We start from the raw sequence: 25,463 nt of genomic DNA on the forward strand, positions 1-25,463 counted from the left end.
ATGCGTCCTATGTCAACCACACAGGCCGGCATTGAGAACCTGTGCAAAAAATCGTTTTCTTTATTTCAAACGTAGATTAAAAATCTTTTTCCATAGCAGCATAGTACAAATACAGGCAGAGATGAGAAAATTACTGCTGTAAAGCGCACGGCAAGACGCGTTTCGGCTAAACCTTTATCATTGCCTTGATCAAGGCAATGATAAAGGTTTAGCCGAAACGCGTCTTGCCGTGCGCTTTACAGCAGTAATTTTCTCATCTCTGCCTGTATTTGTACTATGCTGCTATGGAAAAAGATTTTTAATCTACGTTTGAAATAAAGAAAACGATTTTTTATTCATTACAAGCCTGGCTAGCTGGATTTATCCTTCCTTCATATCAATTGCTGGCAAGAGCTCCTGCCATTTATACGATGCAGATTGCCTATATGGAATAGCAGCCTATCTATTTAATCAACTGGGTAAGCTGGCATTTTTTCTTTTTTCATCAAATCTGGTGACTGGTTCCCTTTAAGGAAAAGAAATTAACAGGATCCAGGACCAGCGGACACATCGGTGGTCCATGGCTACGGGACAGGAGCCTTGCAAAGTGCCTCCAACCTCCACAATCCCCGGCGCATCTTCTTATTAGTTGGCCTGGCGCAATATCGTGTGTATCACACCTCAGCGGTGACGTGCTGGTTCCAGTAATCAGAAGAGGCCCTGGGGATGCTGGCATGTAGGAGGCTCACCGGGCTCTAATCCAGCAGCCATGGACTACCAGCGTGACCCACCGGACCAAGGTCCTGCAAATCATTTTGCTCAACTCTATTAAAGATCACAGCTCAACACTGACAATTTAATTCCCATGTTTTGTCTCTGATTGAACCATCGCCAGGGGAAAGCGTGTCTGTATATTTTGTACACAAACCTCATACAGATTTTAGAAAAGGGAACCATACGTATAAATTTAAGGCAGTATTGGACAAATCCTCTGAGAATCCAATCTTGAATCCATAAGTGAAAAACACCCAGAAAATATCAGAGCTCGATGATGGAATTTATAAAAAAAAAAAATCATAAAACTGCAGATCTTGATAGGTTCATCTTCCATCTCTAGATGATGCCATACTCTGAAAAGGCTTGTGTTCCCCAATAAATCATTAGTTGTAGCCCTCTGTGGATTCATCATCATCCTCATCATCAAGGTCATTTTCATCTTCCTCCTCCTCTTCTGGCTTCTTTATGTGCCGGCTCCCAGCAGATTGCTAAGAATATAAGAATAATCAGACTAAGTACAAGAAAATACAATGATTCTTCATTTTACCAGTTTGAAAGTAGCCACAAGAATTCATGAGATTCACAAATGTTGCCACTGGCATTTACGTGAAGGTGCTTGGTCTACAGTAAAGCGCCGCTGATATCAGACAGACGCATGTATACCAAGATGACCAGAAATAATAGAAAAATAAAGATATAACCACGGTTCTATTTAAGATGCATAACAGAACAAATTAAATGGTTATTCCCATCTCCAAGATCCTATCCCAATATGTAGTAGGTGTAATAATAATAATAATAATAATATTAGCAAATACCTCCCATTAGACATGTAGTATGGTTCTCCTAATATAGCCATGTCTCTTACCTCATGTGCAGGGAATTGCAGTAGCTTCGGTATCCATGGTAATGACCACTAGCAACTAACTGTCCGTATATGATTGGTCGTAACTATGGACACATAAGCTAATGCAATGCCCTGCACATGAGGTAAGAGACATGGCTATATCAGAACTATACTACAGTTCTAAATTGGAGGAATTTGCTAATATTATTACAGCTACTTCATATTGGGAAGGGATCTTGGAGGTGGGAATACCCCTTTAAAGCTTCCTTTTTTCTTAGGGATAGACTGCTTCTGCACAGGCTCCTTGAGCTTCCCTCAGGAATCAGGCAGAGCATTTCAGCAGCGCTCTGCCCGATCATTAAGACAGAGCCACTGCGCAATTGTAGCGCTCTGCCCGCTCTAGCCTCTTGCAGTTATCTGTAGATCAGTGCATGGAGGGAACGAGAAGGTAAACCATCGATGGTCAGCTTCCTGCTACAATGCTGGAGCCTGCAAAGTGAGAAGAGACTGGACTCTAATTCTGATCTATTAACCCTTCAGTGCACCCACCAGAAAACCCTAACATTAACACTTTCCCTGCCTAATAGTAATCTAAGACCAACTTATTAGTGCCGGACGTTGTTTTTTATCGCAAGCTCAGACTCATTTTTATCAGTCTTCTAATTCATGTATATGTCGAAACTTGGGATATTTCCAAATTTGCCTTTGGTGAAGAGAGGCTACATACATTTAGTTGGAATGTAGCCGAAAGTATACAAGTTGCCCGATCCCACCACCGCCAAAGACGGGAAGTGTCATTGGCTTTATTCAACTTTAGTTTTGAAAATACAGTATTTAGATAAATAACCACCAATAAAAACAGTGACATGCAAATCTTACTGATAAAGAAGACGACGTCCTCTTTGATGTTCCGGTCTTGGAATTGGCACGTACTATATCTAAGCGAGACTGGAAATCCGGTGGATGAAGGGAACTTCTGAAGACCTAGTGATGGAGCGTGATTACATAATTCAGTAGAAACTAAACACTGTGCAAAACCTGACAATAAGAGATCCGCTACATTATCATTTTTCTAGATTTATCTTTTTGAGCATACACGGATAATCCAAGTTATTATGAAAGATTAAAGGGAACCTGTCAGTAGATTTGGTGACTATAAGCTGCGGCCACCACCAGTGGGCTCTTATATACAGCATTCTAACATGCTGTATATAAGAGCCCAGGCCGCTGTGTAGAACCTAAATATCACTTTATAATACTTACCTAATGGCCACGGCGGTGGAGTTGGGTCATATGGGCGTCCCCGTTCTCCGGTGCAGAAACCTCCTCTTTCGGCCATCATTGTCATCCTTCTTCTGAGGCCGGGTTGCATGACGCGTCCTACGTCATCCACACTCGCCGGCATTGAGGTCCTGTGCAGGCGCACTTTGATCTTTTCTCAGCAGGGCAAATCAAAGCATTGTAGTGCGCATGCGCGGGACAGGGAGTGTGTATGACGTAGGACGCATCATGCACACAGGCTTCAGAAGGAGGCCAAAGATGGCTGAAAGAGGAGGCGCCGGCACCAGAGAAAGGAAAACGCCCATATGACCCAACTCCACCATAACGACCGTTTAGGCAAGTTATTTTTATGTTCTACACAGCGGCTTGAGCTCTTATATACAGCATGTTAGAATGCTGTATATAAGAGCCCCCTGGTGGTGGCCGCAGCTTCTAGGCCCCAAATCTGCTGACAGGTTCCCTTTAATAAAATATGGGGCCCTCTCTACGAGGCAGAACGGATAGCTGCTCCTACCGACCAATCTGTGTATTAAGACAGTTGCCACAACAAAAAGTGGCAGCAATGTAATAGGTAAAAGGCAGAGGTCAAGGAAGGAAGGCAGCCCACCTGTGCCTGATGCCATTACAGATATACATCATATAATGAGCTGATAGTGTAATAAAACTAGATTATTAAAGGGGAGGTCTGGGACCTTGACACTGATAAAGAGACCTTTGGATAGGTCAACAATATCTGATCGGTGAAGGTGCGACACCCGTCACATCTGCAGATTACCTGGTACTGGTGTCGGTGAAGGTGCGACACAAGTCACCTCTGCAGATTACCTGGTACTGGTGTTGCCGCACAACTGTATAGTGGCAGCGGCTGGGTAATACATATCTGCAACCTATTCAAATCGATAGGGGGTGTATATGCAGTACCTAGCCGTGGCCACTAACTTGTATATGAAGCCATGCTCTGCAACTCCACAACTGCATACTTCTGGCTGCCTCCGGCAGCACCGGGAACAGCAGACCAGCGCATGTGCCAAGTGTCAAACCCCTATTGATCAGATATTGAAGGATAGGTCAGAAATTTTAAAGTCCCAGACAACCCCTGTCAGTGATAAAATTGGGATGAACTTGGAAGGCAGACACAGAAATGAATGCGACTCTGGGAGAGGGCATTGAGGAAATCGAGTGTTGGGGTCTAGCAGGGTATTCCTTGGCTTCATAGTGGGGCAGTCCGAGCATGCAGGGCAACCCGAGTACATGAAAAATAATCAAGGGGAATAATCCCACACACCGCACAGGCAGCTACTATGGTATATACATAGATTAATGGAGATGCACATAACACATCCTTTTTGCACTTGCCTTTGTCACACTACATACAAGCCCAAAATCCCCCAACAACATGTGAAGTAACTCAATCATAGTATTACAAACAATATATGTGAGCTTGAAATTTCAATTTGAATGTCGATCTTCTCAGTCACGCATGCTGGAGGCGTAGGGCTCCTGAGTTTTGGTTATTCCTTACATATCTTTCATCCCCTTTCAGGATATTTTACCCTATTTCGTGTTGCTGGGGAATATTGTTTTTTTATGTAGTGGCACTTTTGAAGCAAAAAGAAAAAAAAAAAAAAGTGAAAAAAGTGTGGAAAAGTAAAAAAGGTCCAATGAAGTGGCTACTTATTCAATAATTTGGCAATAATGTCGGGTTTGGATACGATCAATATTAAAATCTAATGAGCTGCTGTATTATTCAGAAAGACTCTTCCACCCCCTTCACGACATCCGCACATGTACATGTACAGCGCCACAAGTTCAGGTTCATCTCACAGTGACCAAGTTATATGGCAGCTGCCTCTGACAGCAGACCACCTCTGAATGTCACCCCGGGGGTCTGTACTGCCACCCCGTGTCGGTGATTGATGTGAATGGCTGGTCAATAAAGTTTATAACAATAAAAAAATGCAATGTGACATGCTGTGATTTGGCGCTGTCTGAAACAGCAGTCAAAATAGATGGGGTGATCGGGGCGTCACGCATGTTTATTAACCCTTTTGGTGTCAACGGTTAATGACCAATTGATGCCAAGACGGTTCATTTGAAATTTACGATCACAGCTCTGCGCGCCATCTTTACCTGCAGAGTGGTTGTCTAGACCTCGTGTGCTGCTGGGTTAGACAATACATTGGTGGGCAGTGTGATCCTACTGGTACTGTCTCCTGCGATCGTCTGCTGTGCTATGTGACCCATCCGTGATCACAGCAGCAGCAGTTATGCCATGCGCAATACTGGTTTGCTGTATGGTATATCAGTACTACAATACTGAAGCTCTATTTTTTTTCCACTATTTTTTTTCCACTAGGCCATATAAAGCACAATGCCCTCAAATGTCATAATTTCTGCTGCATCTACAGGGGTCCATCTGGCATATGATGACGTTGGATTTTGGGTGATTAATTGATGGGCATACAAATTTGTCTGGTCCACCATAAGAAAAATGCAATTTCAGTGAGGCCTGTCGCGTCAAATTGAATTCCTGAGCTGCCCAAGAACTCTGGAATAACAGGCTGATCATTTTCGGACGGTGGAGTCCATATGGGATCAATTGCTGAAGGGGTTGGCTCGGTCCTAGGGAACCTTTCTGGGGATCGCTCCTCACTAGATAAGAAGTAGGAAGAAAAATACAGGAATGTGGGAAATTCCTTGAGGGGTAGTTTACCAATTGGGAGTCACTGATGGGGGGTTGCCATTGTTTAGGTACATCAGGGGCTCTGCAAATGTGACATGGCGTCTGCTAACGATGCCAGACAATTCCTCCTCTTCCGAGCGCACAAACAGTAGTTTTCCACCACATATTGGCGCACTTAGGAGAAATTGCACAACAAATTATATGGTGCATTTCTCCTGTTCCCCTTGTGAAAATACAAAATTTGGGGCTAAAGTAACATTTTTTTGTGGGAAAAAGTAACAGTTTCATTTTTTCCTTTAGCCACAAAAAACGCACCAGCGGCAAAAATGCAGCGGTAAAAACGCATGCGTTTTTATCGCGTTTCGGTGCGTTTTTGGCTGCGTTTGTGATCACTGCGTTTTTCCAATGCATTGCATGGGTGAAAAGCGCAGGAAAGAATTGACATGTCCGTTTTTTTTTTTTTTAGCTCAAACACGCAGCTAAAACCCCCCCCCAAAAAAAAAAAAAAAAAACAGTTGTGTGCGGACACCAAAAATGAAAAAGCAAAGTCATGCAGTTTGGAGCCCAAAAATGCACCCGAAAAATTCTCAGTGCGCAGATAGCCTAAAGGATTAATAAACTTCTTGAATGTGGTTTTCAGCAGTGACAGGGGTGCAGTTTTTAGAATGGGGTCACTTTTGGGTATTTTCTGTCACCTAGGCCTCTTAAGGTGACTTCAAATGTGATTTGGTCCCTAAACAAATGGTTTTGTAAATTTTGATGGAAAAAAATGAGAATTTGCTGAAAAACGTTTAACCCTTTCCTAAGGAAAAAAAATTCTATGTTTCAAAAAATGGGGCTGATGTAAAGTAGAAATGTGGGAAATGTTCTTTAGTAACTATTTTGTGTGACACAACTCTCTGGTTCAACGACATAATAATTTAAAAAGTTTGAAAATTGAGAAAAGTTTCAACATTTTTGCCAAATCACTGATATTTTCACAGATAAAAAATATTGTAATAAATTTACCACTAACAAAGTACAATATGTCACTGAAAAAGAAAATCTCAGAATCACCAGGATCCGTTGACGCATTCAAGAGTTATTACGGACACTGGTCAGAATTGAAAAAAATTGGCCTGGGGTGAAGAGGATATTGTTCGAATAGATTAACAGGTCAAAAGTGGCCAGTTTTGTATTTAATTTTATTCTAGTGGTTTCCCCTGAGTATTTTCTTATTTAATCTGGCATTTCCAGTAATATCGTCTTTTATATTTGGTATAAATTTTTATGTTGTCTACAAGTATATTGTATATTATATAAGTATATTGTACAAGTTTATTGTGGTTTGCCCACAAAGTAATTATGCAAAGCAGTCTAAAGACCCACCGAATCCTGTGAGCCACACCCTCTTGGTAAACACCATAACAATCAGCACTAATTTAACCAAAAAAAAACAAAACAAAACAAAAAAAACCACATAAAAAAAAAAAACAACAAAAAAGAGAATTTTGTTACTTACCGTAAATTCTTTTTCTTATAGTTCCGACATGGGAGACCCAGACCATGGGTGTATAGCTTCTGCCTCCGGAGGACACACAAAGTACTACACTAAAAAGTGTAGCTCCTCCCTCCGAGCATATACACCCCCTGGATGACACATCTAACCAGTTTAGTGCAAAAGCTGAAGGAGGACATCCACCCATAAGTAGAGACAGAGTAAAACCCGGAATAACTGGAACCTCCGTCTACAACAACAGCCGGTGAAAACACACGGAACAAGAACTGCCAACAGGCAACAGGGAGGGTGCTGGGTCTCCCATGTCGGAACTATAAGAAAAAGAATTTACGGTAAGTAACAAAATTCTCTTTTTCTTCATCGTTCCTTATGGGAGACCCAGACCATGGGACGTCTCAAAGCAGTCCATGGGTGGGAAATAAACAGAACTGAGAAGTAGGCAAAACCTAACTTCACAAATGGGCGACAGCCGCCTGAAGGATGCGTCTGCCCAAGCTCGCATCTGCCGAAGCATGAGCATGCACTTGGTAGTGCTTCGAAAAGGTGTGCAGACTAGACCAAGTGGCAGCCTGACAAACCTGCTGAGCCATAGCCTGGTGCCTGAAAGCCCAGGAGGCACCGACAGCTCTGGTCGAGTGCGCCTTAATCCCTGGCAGTGGGGGCACCTGAGAACATTGGTAGGCATCGGATATGGCCGACCTAATCAACGAGCTAGGGTCGGTTTAGAAGCCGAGAGACCCTTGCGCTGACCCGTGGTTAGTACAAAAAGAGAGGTGCACCGCCTAAGAGCGGCGGTGCGTGACACATAGATCCGGAGTGCCCGCACCAAATCCAAAGTATGCAACGCTTTCTCAAAGCGATGCACAGGGGCCGGACAAAGGGAAGGCAATGTAATATCCTGGTTAAGGTGGAAAGGAGACACCACCTTAGGAAGAAAGTCCGGAGTCGGACGGAGAACCACCTTGTCTTGGTGAAAAACCAAAAAGGGTGACTCCGAAGAAAGCGCAGCCAAATCAGAGACTCTCCTGAGAGAAGTTATGGCCAACAGAAAGACCACTTTCTGTGAAAGTCGGAACAAAGGAACCTCCCTAAGAGGCTCAAAGGGGGGTTTCTGTAAGGCCGTGAGGACCAGATTAAGGTCCCAGGGATCCAAAGGCCGCCGATAAGGAGGAATGATGTGAGATGCGCCCTGTATGAAGGTGCGCACCTGGGCCAGTCGGGCGATACGCCACTGGAACAACACTGACAGAGCCGAGACCTGTCCCTTGAGGGAATTGAGGGATAGTCCTAGCTGCAGGCCGGACTGTAGAAAGGACAGGATGGTCGGCAAAGAAAACGGCCAAGGAGCATGGCCGGAAGAGCGACACCAGGACAGGAAAATCCTCCAAGTCCTGTGGTAAATCCTGGCCGAGGAAGACTTCCGAGCCTGAGTCATAGTGGAGATGACCTCGGAAGGAATGCCTGAAGCCGTCAGGATCCAGGACTCAAGAGCCACGCCGTCAATCTGAGGGCCGCAGAATTCTGGCGGAAAAACGGACCTTGAGAGAGAAGGTCTGGGCGGTCCGGGAGATGCCACGGCATTTCTACGGACAGACGGAGCAGGTCTGGGTACCAAGCTCGCCTGGGCCAGTCTGGAGCAATGATTATAACCCGACGGCCCTCCATTCTGATCTTGCGCAGGACTCTGGGCAAGAGAGCTAGAGGGGGAAACACGTAGGCCAGACGGAACTGGGACCAATCTTGAACCAGCGCGTCCGCTGCCAAGGCCTGAGGATCGTGGGAGCGAGCCACGTAAACCGGGACCTTGTTGTTGTGCCGGGATGCCATTAGATCCACTTCCGGAGTGCCCCACTTGCGGCAGATTGACCGGAACACTGCCGGATGCAGGGCCCACTCGCCGCTGTCCACGGTTTGACGGCTGAGATAATCTGCCTCCCAGTTTTCGACGCCTGGGATGTGGACTGCGGATATGGTGGACTTGGAGTCCTCCGTCCACTGAAGGATGCGTTGAACCTCCAACATCGCCAGGCGGCTGCGAGTCCCGCCCTGGTGATTGATGTAGGCAACTGCTGTCGCGTTGTCCGACTGGACTCGAATGTGCTTGCCTGCCAACAGATGGTGAAAGGCTACGAGAGCTAGAAGTACAGCCCTGATTTCCAGCACATTGATCGAGAGGGCTGATTCGGACGGAGTCCAAGTGCCCTGTACTCGGTGGTGGAGAAATACTGCTCCCCAGCCGGAGAGACTGGCGTCCGTGGTGAGGATCACCCAGGACGGAGTCAGGAAGGAGCGTCCCTGAGACAGAGAGAGGGGCCGAAGCCACCACTGGAGAGAGCTCCTGGCCTGTGGCGACAGAGCCACTAGCCTGTGCAAGGAAGAGGTCCGCTTGTCCCAAAAGTGGAGAATGTCCAGCTGCAGAGGACGCAGATGGAACTGGGCAAAGGGAACCGCTTCCATTGACGCCACCATCTGACCCAGCACCTGCATGAGGTGCCTGATGGAATGACGGCGGGGCTTCAACAGAGAACGCACCGCCAGATGAAGGGACTGCTGTTTGACTAAGGGCAGCTTCACAAGTGCCGGCAGAGTCTCGAATTGCATCCCTAGGTACGTAAGTTTCTGGGTCGGGGTCAGAGTGGACTTGGGCAGATTGACAAGCCACCCGAAATGAACAAGCGTGGCGAGAGTGAGCGAGACACTCCGCTGACAGTCTGCACTGGATGAGGCCTTGACTAGAAGGTCGTCCAGGTAAGGGATTACTGCCAACCCCTGGAGATGCAGAACCGCAACCACTGCTGCCATGACCTTGGTGAAAACATGAGGAGCCGTGGCTAACCCGAAGGGGAGAGCCACGAATTGGAAATGTTCCTCTCCGATTGCAAAACGTAGCCAACGCTGGTGTGAAACTGCAATTGGCACATGCAGATAGGCATCTCTGATGTCGATGGATGCTAGAAAATCTCCCTGGGTCATTGAGGCAATGACCGATCGCAGAGATTCCATGCAGAAGTGCCGCACCTGAACATGCTTGTTGAGAAGCTTGAGATCCAGGATGGGCCGGAAGGAACCGTCCTTCTTGGGGACTAGGAAGAGGTTTGAGTAGAAACCTCTGAACCGTTCACGGGCGGGAACCGGAACAATTACTCCGTTGGCCTGCAAGGATGCCACGGCCTGTGAGAAGGCGGCGGCTTTGGAGCAGGGGGGAGTGGACATAAAAAATCTGTTTGGCGGGCTGGAAGAAAATTCTATCCTGTAGCCGTGGTAGATGATATCCCGCACCCACTGGTCGGAGACGTGTTGAAACCACACGTCGCCAAAGTGGGAGAGCCTGCCACCGACCAAGGACGTTGCTGGCGCAGCCAGATAGTCAAGAGGAGGCTGCCTTAGTGGTAGCGGCTCCTCCGTTCTTCTGAGGACGCGGCTTCGCGCGCCAGCTGGGTTTTCTATCCTTGGCTGAGTTGGTGGACGAAGCTGAGGGCTTAGAGGATGACCAGTTAGAGGAACGAAAGGAACGAAACCTAGACTGGTTCCTGCCCTGGACAGGTTTCCTGGTTTTAGTTTGCGGCAAGGAAGTACTCTTCCCGCCAGTAGCCTCCTTAATTATTTCATCCAATTGTTCACCGAACAGCCGGGACCCAGCAATTGGGAGCCCAGCAAGATACTTCTTGGAAGAAGCGTCTGCTTTCCACTCTCGAAGCCACAAGATCCTGCGGATAGCGAGGGAATTAGCGGAAGCCACCGCAGTGCGGTGAGAAGCCTTCAGAATGGCAGACATGGCATAGGATGAAAAAGCCGAAGCCTGGGAAGTTAGGGCAACCATCTCGGGTATAGAGTCCCTGGCGAGGGAATGTATCTCCGCCAGAGAAGCAGAGACTGCCTTAAGAGCCCACACTGCTGCAAAGGACGGGGAGAACGAGGCTCCTGCCGCCTCATATACAGATTTGGCCAGAAGGTCAACCTGGCGGTCAGTGGGATCCTTAAGAGAGGTGCCATCGGCCACAGATACGACTGTCCGGGCTGAGATTCTAGACACCGGAGGATCTACCTTTGGTGACTGAGCCCACTCCTTGACCACTTCTGGTGGAAAAGGAAAACGGTCATCAGAACTACGCTTTGGAAAGCGTTTGTCAGGACAGGCCCTGGGCTTGGTCACAGTGGCCTGAAAACTGGAGTGGTTAAAAAACATACTTCTTGCTCTCTTAGGTGAGGTAAACTGGTGTTTTTCTACCAGAGAGGCTTGTTCCTCTGACACTGGTGGATTGAGGTTCAGTACGGAGTTAATGGATGCAATCAAGTCACTAACATCCGCATCACCCTCAGATAAATCAATGGCCGAGACCTGTCCCTTGCGTGGGACGAGGCAGGAGAAGAGTCCCTGCGTCTCCGTTTAGGAGGACGGGGTCCTAAAACATGCTCTGTTAGCTCTGCAGAGCGAGTCGGAGCAGCAGAGACGCCCTGAGAAGGGGGCTGATGCATGGTCAGCAGAGTCCGGGACAGCTGTCCCATGGAGTCGGCAAAGGACTGTGAGATAGCTTTAGAAAACGATGCTACCCAAGCCGGGGGTTCAGCCACCGGGGCCGGAGCAGCCGGAGGGACCCCTGAGGAGGCTCCAGGCTGAGGCACCACCATGTTAGAGCAGGCATCACAATGTGGATATGTGCTCGGTTCAGGCAGAATGAGCTGACATGCAGTGCATATAGAGTACAGCCTTGCTCCTAGTGAGAGACATGCTGCTGAGGTGGAGGCTCTGCAGTAAAGAATACACTCCTTCAGAATGACCCCCAGAGAGTGTATAATAAAGCCCACAACCAGAGGTTGTGGCTTACCAGACCGATTCTTGTGTGCCCTCCGGATTCCCAGCTCGGACCCCCAGTGGATGCAGAAGTTGCAGCAGCCAGCGCCGATCAGTGAGTGAACGCTGATAAAATGGCGCTGGAGTGAGGAGGGGGGGCCTGGATTAGCCCAAGAGCGGGAACCGGAGGGCCAAGGTGAGATACAGGGGAGAGAAACATCTCCTCAAAGAGGAGTGTCCTCCCCTCTGCTGAACGGCCAGTGGGCGGCGCCGCACTGTTCCCCTGCATGACTGACATGCAGGGGAACTGAAAACGAAACTAGGCCGCAACTGAAGCCGGGGCCTAGATTTTTCCATGCGGCCGACGAGCAGGCACCCTCGGCGCGGTTCTCAGGAAAAAACCAGAGAACCGGCCGGAAATTACAGCAAAGTGTCAAAACACACTCTCCCCACAATAAAAGTACCCGGGACCCCTGAATAACGTCTCAATACTTAGCTTTTGAGACGCAGGGCCAGGTCCCTGGGGGGGGGGGGTAAACGCTCCGTCCGGCAGGATCCTGACAGGGCTGCGGATGGAGGCCGGTCTCCTGCAAAGCAGTGAGAACCGTGATGGCTCCCACTTCAAGCCAGAGCCTCAGGGGATGGTGAAGGAGCGCGGCATGTGAAGGCTCCAGCCTTGTAAAGTCAACCTTAACAGCACCGCCGACACAGTGGGGTGAGAAGGGACATGCCGGGAGTCCAGACTGGACCCGCTTTTCTTCCAAATCTTTGAAATCAAAAATCTTAAAAATCAAAAATCAGAGAATGCATGCGTGTGTGACCTCCTGAACACAAAGCATTGAAACTGGTTAGATGTGTCATGCCAGGGGGTGTATATGCTCGGAGGGAGGAGCTACACTTTTTAGTGTAGTACTTTGTGTGTCCTCCGGAGGCAGAAGCTATACACCCATGGTCTGGGTCTCCCATAAGGAACGATGAAGAAAAACATTTCTGTAAAACTGGAATACTCGAGACTTCCGGCTCCTGCGCTGATCATGTAGGACACAGGACGCCTGAGCTCTGTCATTCCCTGCAGCTCTGACATATATACCGGACAACCCACCAGCCTCCCCCGCTCCATTCCACCGGTGAGTGAAGTTGCTACATGCAGGGAAGTTCATGGGGAGCCGTGGAGATAATTACTTGAAACAGCGCGGTGAATTTCGCTCTCCCCCTCCCTCTCAAGATCTGGCAGCGTGATAAAGATGGCGCCGGAGCCTGCCCTGCACTAAAATCAGATCTGTACACAGAGAGCAGGACGCAGCTTACCTTGCACTCACTCCCCCAGCACTAAGCAGTTAACCGGCAGCAGAATAATAAATCTCCTGGAGTCCTGATAAGATATCAGCAGCAAACAACACGCTACTGACAAGTTCTGCAAAGAGCTAAGAGTTAAAAAGCTGGGAATCCCTGGGCCCTTCCCCCATCTTGTCCAGACCTGTGCATAAGGCTAAGTTCACATTTCCGCTAAAATGTATCAGTCACAATCCGCTGCTCTTGTAAACAGCGGAATCCGTTTAGCGGATTCCGCTGCTCCCATAGACTTGTATGAGCAGCAGATTGTGACTGATGATGCTGCGTTGCACCCTCCGCCCGACTGATCAGTCGTGGAACGACTGACCGCCGGGCGGGAGGAACGCAGCATGTAACGTTTTTTGAGCAGCGAGATCCGTCGGATTTCGCTGCGCATGCTCTCTGGCTCCCTGCACACGTCACCAGCTTTGGTTGGTTACCCGATATTTACCCTGGTTACGGTGCAAGGAGCCAGCGCTAAGCGGTGTAGGCCCGTAACCAAGGTAAATATCGGGTAACCAAGGTAAACATCGGGTGCTTTGCTGTTACCCGATATTTAGGCTGGTTACGTGTGCAGGGAGGCCGACACTTCCCCGCTCGGCCCCGCCCCCTCCCGCACTCGGCACATGTATGTACACACACACACACACACACACCTGTCCCCAGCCATGCAGACAAGCACTGCCACTGACACCCTCGTCTGGCCCCGCCCCCTGCTCGGCTCCGCCCCCTCCCGCACTTTGCATGTGCACACACATACATACATACATGCACATACATACATACATGCACATACACACACTCACTCACACATACACTCACCTGTCCCCAGCCATGCAGACCGCAGCACTTCTACTGACATCCTCAGTGCCTGGCCCCGCCCCCCGCTCGGCTCCGCCCCCTCCCGCACTTTGCATGTGCACACACACACATACATACATACATACATACATGCACATACACACACTCACTCACAGATACACTCACCTGTCCCCAGCCATGCAGACCGCAGCACTTCTACTGACATCCTCAGCGCCTGGCCCCGCCCCCTGCTCGGCTCCGCCCCCTCCCGCACTTTGCATGTGCACACACATACATACATACATGCACATACATACATACATGCACATACACACACTCACTCACAGATACACTCACCTGTCCCCAGCCATGCAGACCGCAGCACTTCTACTGACATCCTCAGCGCCTGGCCCCGCCCCCCGCTCGGCTCCGCCCCCTCCCGCACTTTGCATGTGCACACACATACATACATACATACATACATACATGCACATACACACACTCACTCACTCACTCACAGATACACTCACCTGTCCCCAGCCATGCAGACCGCAGCACTTCCACTGACATCCTCAGCGCCTGGCCCCGCCCCCCGCTCGGCTCCGCCCCCTCCCGCACTTTGCATGTGCACACACATACATACATACATACATGCACATACACACACTCACTCACTCACTCACAGATACACTCACCTGTCCCCAGCCATGCAGACCGCAGCACTTCCACTGACATCCTCAGCGCCTGGCCCCGCCCCCCGCTCGGCTCCGCCCCCTCCCGCATTCAGCATGTGTATACACACACACACACACACACTCACCTGTCCTGCAGTCACTGCGGCACTGACGTCCTCAGTGCCACGGCCCCGCTCGGCTCCTCCCCTCCCCCCCGAACTCCGCCCCCCGCACACAACGGAATCCGACAAAGAATTCTGTTCTTTGTCATCCGTTGTACAGCGTTGAACAGCGCATCAGTCACATGCGTCAAGCGACGCATGTGACTGATACAAATCAACGGAAATGTGAACTTAGCCTAAGCAGGAGCTGAATCTCTAGGCATACAGACTCAGTGCAAAGCTCTGGAGAAAGTGAAAGAAGCTGAAGGAGGGAAGTTTAAACATACATCCCTGCAAAGTTTCAGGACAGTGAGAATTCATATAACTCTGGCAGGGGGGAGAAAGGGGTGAAAGTGAGAATAAACAAAAGGGGGAGCAGAATCAAGATTTGTCTGACAACCCACACTAAATCAGTGTCAAAACTTACGTCCCTTCATTCACTATTTGATGGAAAGATACCTGCTGCGCAGCAGCTCCAAAACACAAAATCCTCATACATCCAGCGTACAGTGTGAAAAAAAGATTGTGACTGCCCATACAGAATTAAGTGTCCCTCGGTCACCTGAAAATACTCATCAGATGGAGATGGAGGATTCCCCGGGGACCCCGGATGTATTCAAAACAGTGGAGGGTATGGATTATAAGCGTCTGGCTGATGAAGTCGCCAATCGTTTGCTACCTGACATCTCCGCTACAATTAAAGCATCAATAGCAAAAGCTCTCAGTGCCATACAGAACCAACTTGATGAGACGGTGGAACAGGTTGCGGCTATGGAAACCAAAATGTCGACGTTAGAGGAGGACTTCAGCTCTGACCACACTACAGTCATGCGTCTGGCTAGGGAGAATCTGACCCTGAGGACCGTGTGGACGATCTAGAGAACCGCTCCAGAAGAAGCAATTTGCGCATTGTCGGCCTGCCTGAAACATACCCGGTTGGTGAGCTACGTACATTGTGTGAATCCACTATTCCTACAACCCTGGGAGTAGCAGGAAGGAGAAAAGTGGAAAGGGTGCACCGCATTGGTCCGCCAAGGAGAGGTGATGAGAGTGAACATAACAGACGCCCAAGACAAGTCATAATGAAATACTTGGACTTCTCCGATAAACAGGAAATATTACAGGCATACAAGAAATTGAAACATCCCTTGGAGGTGAAAGGCTCGCGCATCTTGCTCTTCGAGGATTTTTCTGCGGAGGTCACACGGCAGCGGAGGGCATTCTCATACATATGCTCTGCCTTATTTAAGAGAAATATACGCTTCCAGTTAAAGTACCCGGCAACGTTGATTATCAGACATCAGGATGGATCCTACAATTCTTTCTCAAGTCCAAAGGAGGCAGAGGCCTTTATTGAGCGGATCAGCAGTCCTCGTGACCTCAGGAATTCTCCAGGACCAGGGCGCAACGACTCACCGAACCAGAGAGTGACCAAAGGGAGCTCTGTGAAGCTCGCTACAGCTTCCCCGAAGGACCGGAGACAGCAAAACAAGGAACTTAAGGGAACCTGAGACAAATAGACAAATGTCGGATGTGTAAAGTTCAAGGTGGGACACCTGTTTTTGATTTAGGCTGGAGAAGCCGCAGTGGAAAAAGTTCAAGAAATCTGAGGCGGAGGAAAGGAAAGAGAACTTTTTTTTTTTTTTTTTTTTTTTTCCTTCTCTCTCTTTCTTTGTAGGTGGGACACTCCTTTATATTGGTTAAACGCTATAAGTATAAGGTTGACTGAGCTTGGAAAATGATCAGAAAAAAGTGAAGTCTGAGTATTATGGTATAGTTGGGGGGGGGAGGGGAGGGAGATGTTTGAAATGTTTGGGGATTTTGGATTCAAGTGAAGTAGCAAAGATTTTACACAGTTATTATTACTACTACTCTCACTATTGCAAGTGAGCACTATGTTCAATTGTCTAATTGGTTGAATTTTTTTTTGGCAAGGGAGGGCAGCAAAAACATGGTAAACGAAAGGCAGGATTTCCATTTATTACATGTGCTTTATGAGAATAGTCACCTGGAATGTTAAGGGGTTACGTTCCCCCCAAAAAAGAATTAAGATATTACGCCACCTTAATCGCCTCAAACCGGACATTGCGCTCCTTCAGGAAACTCATCTGGAAGGTTCAGACATGCAGAGGATGGGGAAATTGTGGGTTGGAGGAGTCTATGGGTCATCTTCAGTTAAAAGGAAAGCAGGGGTTATTACATTAGTAAGTAGGAGATTACAACATCAAGTCCTGGAAACATATGCGGACACGGAAGGTAGGGTTCAGATGATCTCAGTGGAGATACCTGGAGGAATTTATAAAATCTTTAATATTTATGCCCCGAACGAAAACAACAAATCATTCTTTCAACGACTTGAGGCCAAAATTTTAGAACATGCCCATTTTAATCTAATAATTGGGGGGGATTTCAACTCGGTGGTATCTGTGCTAGAGGACAGGAAAAATGCTAAAGGCCCCCCAAATGTACCGCGCGGCCATGATAAAGTTATGCGTCCTCTGTTAAATGCCACGGCCTTATGGGATGCGTGGAGACTACTGCACCCTCAGGATAGGGAATTTACGCACTATTCACATGCTAATAGCTCCTGGTCTCGCATTGACTACTTTCTTATTTCAGGGAACCTGGTACGTGCGCTCCACTCAGCTACTATCCAGGATTTGGTGATTTCTGACCATGCCCCGGTGGTGCTAGACCTAGCAAACATTTATCCCAGAGGAACGGACTATCTGTGGAGATATCCTTCCTTCCTTAAAGATAACGAAGATTTTTCCTTGAAATTAAAGGAATGGTGGATGGAATTTATGGTACATAATGATCAACATAAAGACACACCTATGTTATTATGGGACACGGCGAAGGCAGTATTACGGGGCAGAACGATAGCACATGTTTCCTATTTGAAGAAAAAGGCTCATCTTAAATTTACTGAAACCTCCCATAAATTGAGGGAAGCATATACTTCTTTTCAAAAGCATCCTGATAGGGACCATAGAGATAGATGGGTAATAGCCCAAAGAGCTTTTAATGAGTGGGCGGAAAAACGGGAACAAATGGCTAGGTCAATGCAAGAAGCTACATTACATCGCTTTGGAAATAAAGCAGGGAAAATACTGGCCAACTTAGCGAAAAATAGGATTATAACTCAGGGACCCATGGAAATAAAAAATCAAAAGGGGGAGATACACAAAAACCCTAAGACAATAATTGAGACTTTAGGCACGTATTATAGAAACCTTTATTCGTCGGAAAAGCGAGACAAATTTCCTGATAATAATCTTTTATCTAAAGTGACACTACCTCGACTCACAGAAGAGCATCGCACTTTTCTGAATGCCAAAATTACGGGGGAAGAAGTATTGGGGACAATCAACTCCATGCATAATTATAAAGCCCCTGGCCCTGACGGATTTACGGGAGAATTCTATAAAACAGTAAAGGAAGAGATCTTACCTACATTACTAGAGCTGTATAATAGCATACTAGACGGTAATGCGTCTTTCCAAAATAATAACCGGGCATATATAAAATTGATCCCTAAACAGGGGAAGGACCCGAAGGAGCCGGGTTCGTATAGGCCCATATCACTTATCAACCTAGATATGAAGATAATGTCAAAGATTATGGCAAATCGTCTAGCTATAATTCTTCCCCAACTGATTTCCCCAGCACAGGCCGGTTTCATTCAGAAAAGATCAGGGACACTAAATATTAGAAAAGTTCTTCTTGTCCTGGATAGGGTTAACCTTCGGCCTCTGAAAGGAGAATCTCCCGCTTTGCTTACAATAGATGCCGAGAAAGCCTTTGACAATATTGAGTGGTCATGGCTTTATAGAGTTCTAGATGAAATGCGTTTTTCGGGGTCATTTTATACCTACATTAGAGAAATTTACACAAATCCGAAGGCTCAAGTTTACATTCCAGGATATCTGTCAGCCCCTTTTCCGTTACTGAAAGGAACCAGACAGGGTTGCCCCCTTTCCCCATTACTTTTTAATCTGGCTCTGGAACCATTGGTACAATTGTTATCTACACATAGCACCTTCCAGGGTATTTCTGTAAATAATAGACAAATTCAGTCAGCTTTTTTTGCGGATGACATTTTGCTTTTCCTTTTGAATCCAGCTCAGCAGGTCCCCGAGATTTTACAAATTTTGCGAGAGTTTGGAGCGTACTCAGGCTTCAAGATTAATGCGTCAAAGTGCGAGCTCCTATACCTGGGAGGGACAAATGTTCAAACACGGGAGCAGAACCCTTTTGAAGGAATTACAGTGGCTAAGTCATATATCACATACCTGGGAGTTAAAATAGGTAAGGTTCCGGCAACCCTTTATAGTCTAAACTATCCACCCCTTCTGAGCCAAATAGAGCAAGATCTTAAAAGATGGCACGACCTTCCATTGAACATAATTGGTAGAGTCCACCTAATTAAGATGATGTCGATATCAAAATTAATGTATCATCTTCAAACACTTCCCCTGCTTCTCAAGCATAAAGATATTGTCCAGCTAAATAGAGCTTTTTCACACTTCATTTGGAGGGGGAAACGCCCTCGTATAGGGCTTAAGAAGCTGATGGCATCTAAGGTTCATGGAGGTCTGAGTTTGCCGAACATTCGGGGTTACAATATAGCCTGTTTGACTAGATATATATTGGATTGGATTAAAGGCTCTAGGCATTATTCAGCGTTGGAGCTTGAGAGAGACTATGCACAACCTTGGGATCTGGTGGCATTACTTCATACTAGGCAGGCTAATCTCCCAGTGAAAATCAAGCACTCTTCCTTATTTAAAGACACGATTGCAGCGTGGAAGGCGTTGAGGAAAAACTACAAACTTCCCCATAAAATATCCAAATACTTGCCTATATGGGGGAATCCAGAGTTTGTGCAGGGGACAAGCAATAAGCTGTTTGAAGAGTGGAAGGTGCGGGGTATAAGGACTGTTGCTCATCTCTTGCACACCTCAGAGCCTAGATGGTTGAGTAGAGACGAAATTATAGCGCAGTATGGCCTGGGGCCTAACCAAGTAATCCAATATGACCAAGTGAGATATAGTATTATGACTCAGTTGCATGATGTGACCCAGGAGGTAGTATTTAACTCTTTTGATTGTCTGGTAAAGAACTCAATAACTTCATCATCTATCTCTTTTCTTTATGGAGCCATGCGTGATCTATTAATAGGACAGCACCCAGAAGGTTTATTTAAATCTTGGGAAAAACAATTTGAAGACCCGTCTATGGGGGTAAAAATTAGGGGAGGGTGGAATGCTCTTCGTAAATCAATTTTAAATGAGAATTGGCGAGAAACCCAATTTAGAATTATGCACAAGGCAATTTATGGTTTTAATCTCCCTCCATCAGCAACAAAGCCAGACAGGCTTACGTATTGCCCTAAGTGTAAGAGTAGTGGAACTGATCTCCTTCACGGGTTGTGGTCCTGCCCCCATTTGAGTCCATTATGGTCACAGATCAAAAGTTGTATACAAAAGGTGTGGGGTCTTGAAGTTCGGCTCTCACCTGGGTTCGCTATTTTTCACCATTGGGAGGAGGGGAACGATACCAAAGGGAAGATGACTAACCCACCCAGACTTATACATGTGATACTTCTGGCAGCCAAGAGAGCGATACTAAAAAATTGGTTGGAGTCTAGGGTCCCCGCGATTGAAGAGATCTTGGGTCAGCTCATGCATCTTCTTGAAATAGAAGGATTGGATGCAGAAAGGAGGGCGGATAGAATACGACAGCACTTTAACAAATGGAAGAAATTCATACTGGCCTATTGTACTCGGGAGGAGATAGTCAGGATTATGTCACCTTTCAAAGACACAGTCTGGTATCATACTGAAAAATTGAAGGATACATTGGATGGCTTGGAGGTGGGGGAGGAAAGGCCGAAAGCTGACTAAAAGGAGAGGGGGAAATAACCGATTTGAGTGGGACTTCTTTATTGTATGTCATTACCATGTTCACAAGGGTTCAATGGGGGGAATGATAAGAATGATGGGTTAAGGGGTCGCTGCTTTCCTTTGCTTTATCTTGCCATGTTATGGTTATTGATTTTAAAAATTGGTATGGAATTTGGGATGATCAAACATGACAATGTAATGTTGAATTTACAATGCTGAATTCGCTTATGCCAATGTTATGTTATTGAAAAATTTGAATAAAAATATAGTTAAAAAAAAAAAAAAAAAAACTGGAATACTCCAGGGAGCAGCGGGACTAAGAAGAGCCCCAAAACTGGCCACTTCTGACCTGGTGACAGGCCCATTCTAAATCTATTCAAGAAATAAAAGTGTTTTTGTGAATAGTACAGGAGTCTATTAGGGGTCTATCACACTGCGTCACATTGAGTGGTCCCATCGGGGCTTCCGTCGGAACCCCCGCAAAACGGGTTTCAGACATATGCGCTGACAGGGTCATTGACTATAATATAATGGTTCAGATGGAGTCACCATTTACTCTGCTGTGCACCATTTTCGGAAGTATGCGCTTACTGGAGACGGATACCCAGACGTAGTAGACTGTGTCTGGGTGGCCGTCTCCAGTATGAATATACTCCTGAATATGGTGCAAGACAGAGCACACGGTGCCTCCATCTGGACCATTATATTATAGTCAATGACCTGTCAGTGCATATGTCCGAAACCCGTTTTTCAGGGGGTTCCGATGGAAGCCCCGACAGGACCAGTGACCAGGAAGAGGAAAGAAGTGTGAAAGGTCCCTTAGAGATTAAATTCAAAGAAAAAAAAAATGCTTCAACATTTCACGCAGTTGTAAGTTAGAATATGTCTGATAACTAAGATGAAAAGAGCCTCGGGTGTCCTGATCCCTGCTCCTTACCTCTAGATCCTCCTCCTCATCAATATCCTCGATATGCTGGAAGGCAGCGGATAATACCTCCAGGGCCTTCCCGTGAAACAACATCTCAATTGTTACAAAGTCACTGAAGATTTTCTAAATGGGGAATAAAAAAAAAAAAAAAAAAGAATGCATTTGTTAGCTTTGGGGGTTCACATAACATGCCCCTTACAGGACAGCTACAGACCAATGTCTTTTTGAGCCGGACACCAGGTATTCTATATGAAGCTAAAGCAGTGGACAAACAGACAGACAGGATAATATTCCTGATGTCTCCGAAAGAGGTATAATCCTTTTAATGAAAATAAAAGAGGTTTTAAACGACTGCTGGACCATGCTTGTATCACATTATATGCTGATCGACAATTGTGCTGTGCATTCACGTGACCAATGAAGTCTGGAACTTTGGCAGCATTCACGTCAGTGATTTTTGTTTACATATTTTTTATTTTAAAATTTGGTTCAAACAAAACAAATTGTTCACACAGTAAAACTTAACAACAATTAGTCAAATTACATCTAAAGTTTAATTAACATTCAATTTTTGAAATAGAAAAAGTGGAGCACGGGAAAGGGGGAAAACAAAAAAAAAAAAAAAGAAAGGGGGGGGGGGGAGAGGGAAAGGTTATATGATTAAAGAAAAAGGTAAACTAGAGTTATAGTAGAGTTTTGGCTGAAAATTTAAACTGAATCTCTTAACACATAAATTGCTAAACATAACTATTAGAATAAAAAAAGACGGAGAATATAATTAAATCATTTTTACAGCTAGTAGCTCCACTAACTCAAGGATTTAATATAATAAGATTGGGATTGAACTTCTTTGACCAAAGATTCCATCTCGCCGAGTACTTATCATATAATCTATCTTTCAAAGCAAACTTAAATTCGTAAAGATTGTGAGAGGAAATTCTTTCTATTACTTCATGTATAGATGGAATATTTCTCCAGTTGGCAGCGAGGAGATTTTTAATCACTTGTATGATATGACAGGTAATATGTCTATAATTTAAGTTAAGCTCATCTATCCCAATTGATAGCAGAACTAATTCCGCAGAGAGACTAATTTCAGATGAGGTTACATTATGGAGGAGAATTTCTGTATCTCTCCACAATTCCTTTAGTTTTGGACAACTCCAAAAAATATGACTGGTAGTACCTCTCTCTCCACATTCTCTCCAACATAAATCAGAATGTTGAGAAGAGAATCTATGTAGTTTTTGTGGGGTATAATACCACTCAACCAGAATCTTATAATAAGATTCTTGTATGGATATACAGGTAGACATCGAGTATGTATAGGTTAATGCAGATTTCCATTTGTTAGATTGAAATGTCGTATTCAATTGTTTTTCCCAAAATTCCATATATTTCAATTTCTTAAATGTATAGTCATCATTAAAAATTGAATATATGTTTCTGGTATTCCATAAACCTATGTTTAATGGGTTGTTTAGTAAGTCTATGATGAAGGTGGGTAATTTGTTTGATAGAAGATGTGTTTCTTGCAGAAACTCCCATTTACGAGTCCATTTATATTTCTCTGATATTGGTAGATTGTATTTTATAAGTAATATGTCAAAAGGAATAATATCTTTATTACTTACAATATCAAGGAAATGTATACCACATCTTTTCCAATTTAATAATTTAATTCTTGGTATCATCAGTTCCACAGTATCTATCGAGATGTTTTTTAAACTTGTCATCGAGACCTTTTGTGCTAATAAACAGTTTAGCAGAGTTCTCCAAGCTTTTATCTCTGCATTATTAGTTGGGTTTCTTGGCAATTTTTTATTTGTTCTAAGCAGATAAGCTAAGAGTAAGTCTTTTTTATTTTTATTCCAGGTGGTGAATTTTTCAAAAGACATCAACTGTTATCAAGGTTCTCTAATAGTGTAAACTGAGTTTGTTTTACTAGGTTGCTTAGGTAATAGGATTGTATATTAGGCACACCCAGGCCACCTTTCAGTTTGTGTTTAAATAGAATGGTTTTAGAGGTTCTAGGCTTTTTGCTTTGCCAGACAAACTTTTGTAATTGAGATTGAATTTTTCCTAACCACTTATTGGGGATATTAAGGGGTAAACATCTAAAGGTATATAGAATTTTTGGCAAAATAATACTTTTGTATGATGATATTTTCCCAAACCATGAGGTCTTTTCTATTTTTAAAGCTTTCAGGACATTGTCCAGAGCAGCAAGAAGGTGTTTCATGTTAGAGGGTATAATTTTATTTAAATTATTAGAAAGAAATATACCTAAATAAGGTACATTACCTTCCCCCCAGGAATAGTTAAATTCTTTATAGATAGTTTCAATTTAGATGACAGCCTAAAAGATGCTAAGAATTTGTGACTTAAGTTTATTAATTTTGTAGTAGGAGATATTATTAAATTCCTGTAAGGCCTTGTCAATATTTCTTAGAGATTCTAACGGATCTGTGATTGATAAAATAATATCATCCGCATAAAGGGTCAGTTTATACTGTTTCCAATTAGTATTAATTCCCTTAATTCTATTTTCCATTCTAATATACTCTGCTAGAGGCTCCATAAGTAAGGCGAATAGAAGTGGCGATAGTGGGCAGCCCTGTCTTGTACCATTAGTAATAGGAAATTTTCTCGAAATATAATTATTAACGTAAATTTTAGCTGAGGGTTTGGAGAAAAGAAGGGATATGAGATTTTTAATTTGCCCTATGAATCCAAATTTTTCCAAAGTTGCATCCAAGGAGCCACAATGGATTCTATCAAATGCCTTCTCTGCATCTAATGCAAGAAACAGAGAAGGAACTTTTTCTTTGTTAATATGGTCAATTAGATTGATGAGTTTTCTAGTAGCTTCCGAGGCCTGTCTCTTTTTGATAAACCCAACTTGGTCCATGTTAATTATTTCTGGGATTATAGTTTGGATTCTATTTGCAATTAATTTTGAAATAATTTTTGTGTCCGTATTTATAAGCGAAATTGGCCTATAGTTTGAAACGTCCATAGGATCCTTCTTTGCTTTCAACAGCATAATTACATTTGCCCCTAACATTTCCTCGGGAATATCATTTGATGATAATAGATAATTATTAAGATTGGTTAGGTGGGGTATTAAAATGTTTTGAAATGTTGTGTAATATTCATTATTTAGGCCATCGGGGCCAGGAGATTTTTCATTTTTTAAATTTTTAATAATGGTCTCTATTTCTTTATTTGTGATGGGCCTGTTCAGAACCTCTAAATCATTTTCTTCAATTTTAGGTAAATTAACTTTATCTAGAAAATAATTAATTAACGATTGCGAAGGTTGCGTTTGTAAAGTACAGTCCTTTAGATTATATAAGTCATGGTAGTAGTCAGCGAATGCCTCTGCAATATCTTTTGGATGTTTGCATAGCTGACCATGTTTATGGTTTACAGATATAATTCTGTTTCTAACTCTTTGCTGTTTTATCCTTGACATCATAAATTTAGTTGGCTTATTGTTTGAATGATACATATTAGTTTTACTGGAGTTTATAACTCTGTTATAATCCTCAATTAAACAGGATTTAAGCTTAATCCTCAATTCTAAAGGCCCAGTCACACACAACGACTTACCAGCGATCCCAAAAACGATGCGACCTGATAGGGATCGCAGGTAAGTCGCTGGCAGGTCGCAGGTGAGATGTCACACAGTCAGATCTTACCAGCGATGCAGGAACAATACAGGTCGCAGTAGCGACCTGTATAACGATCTCAGCAGTCACTGTGACCCTGTCACACAGTGTCAAACACAGCGATGTG

The 25,463-nt window shown here is 45.0% G+C and overlaps 1 protein-coding gene across 1 annotated transcript in view; it reads right to left on the bottom strand.

Annotated features, from left to right (window-relative positions):
- Window positions 1–306: 306 nt before the first annotated feature.
- CIBAR1 (CBY1 interacting BAR domain containing 1) overlaps window positions 307–25,463 on the bottom strand; it is a 66,406-nt gene continuing 41,249 nt past the window's right edge. The window contains exons 7-9 of the mRNA XM_075316258.1: window positions 21,672–21,785; window positions 2,483–2,587; window positions 307–1,244 (exon numbers count right to left, since the gene is read on the bottom strand). Coding sequence (XP_075172373.1) covers window positions 1,140–1,244; window positions 2,483–2,587; window positions 21,672–21,785 — 324 coding nt within the window. The 3' untranslated portion in view covers window positions 307–1,139. The remainder of the gene's footprint in view (window positions 1,245–2,482; window positions 2,588–21,671; window positions 21,786–25,463) is intronic.

Source organism: Anomaloglossus baeobatrachus, chromosome 6 (genome assembly GCF_048569485.1).
Source record: "Anomaloglossus baeobatrachus isolate aAnoBae1 chromosome 6, aAnoBae1.hap1, whole genome shotgun sequence".
NCBI lineage: Eukaryota > Metazoa > Chordata > Amphibia > Anura > Aromobatidae > Anomaloglossus > Anomaloglossus baeobatrachus.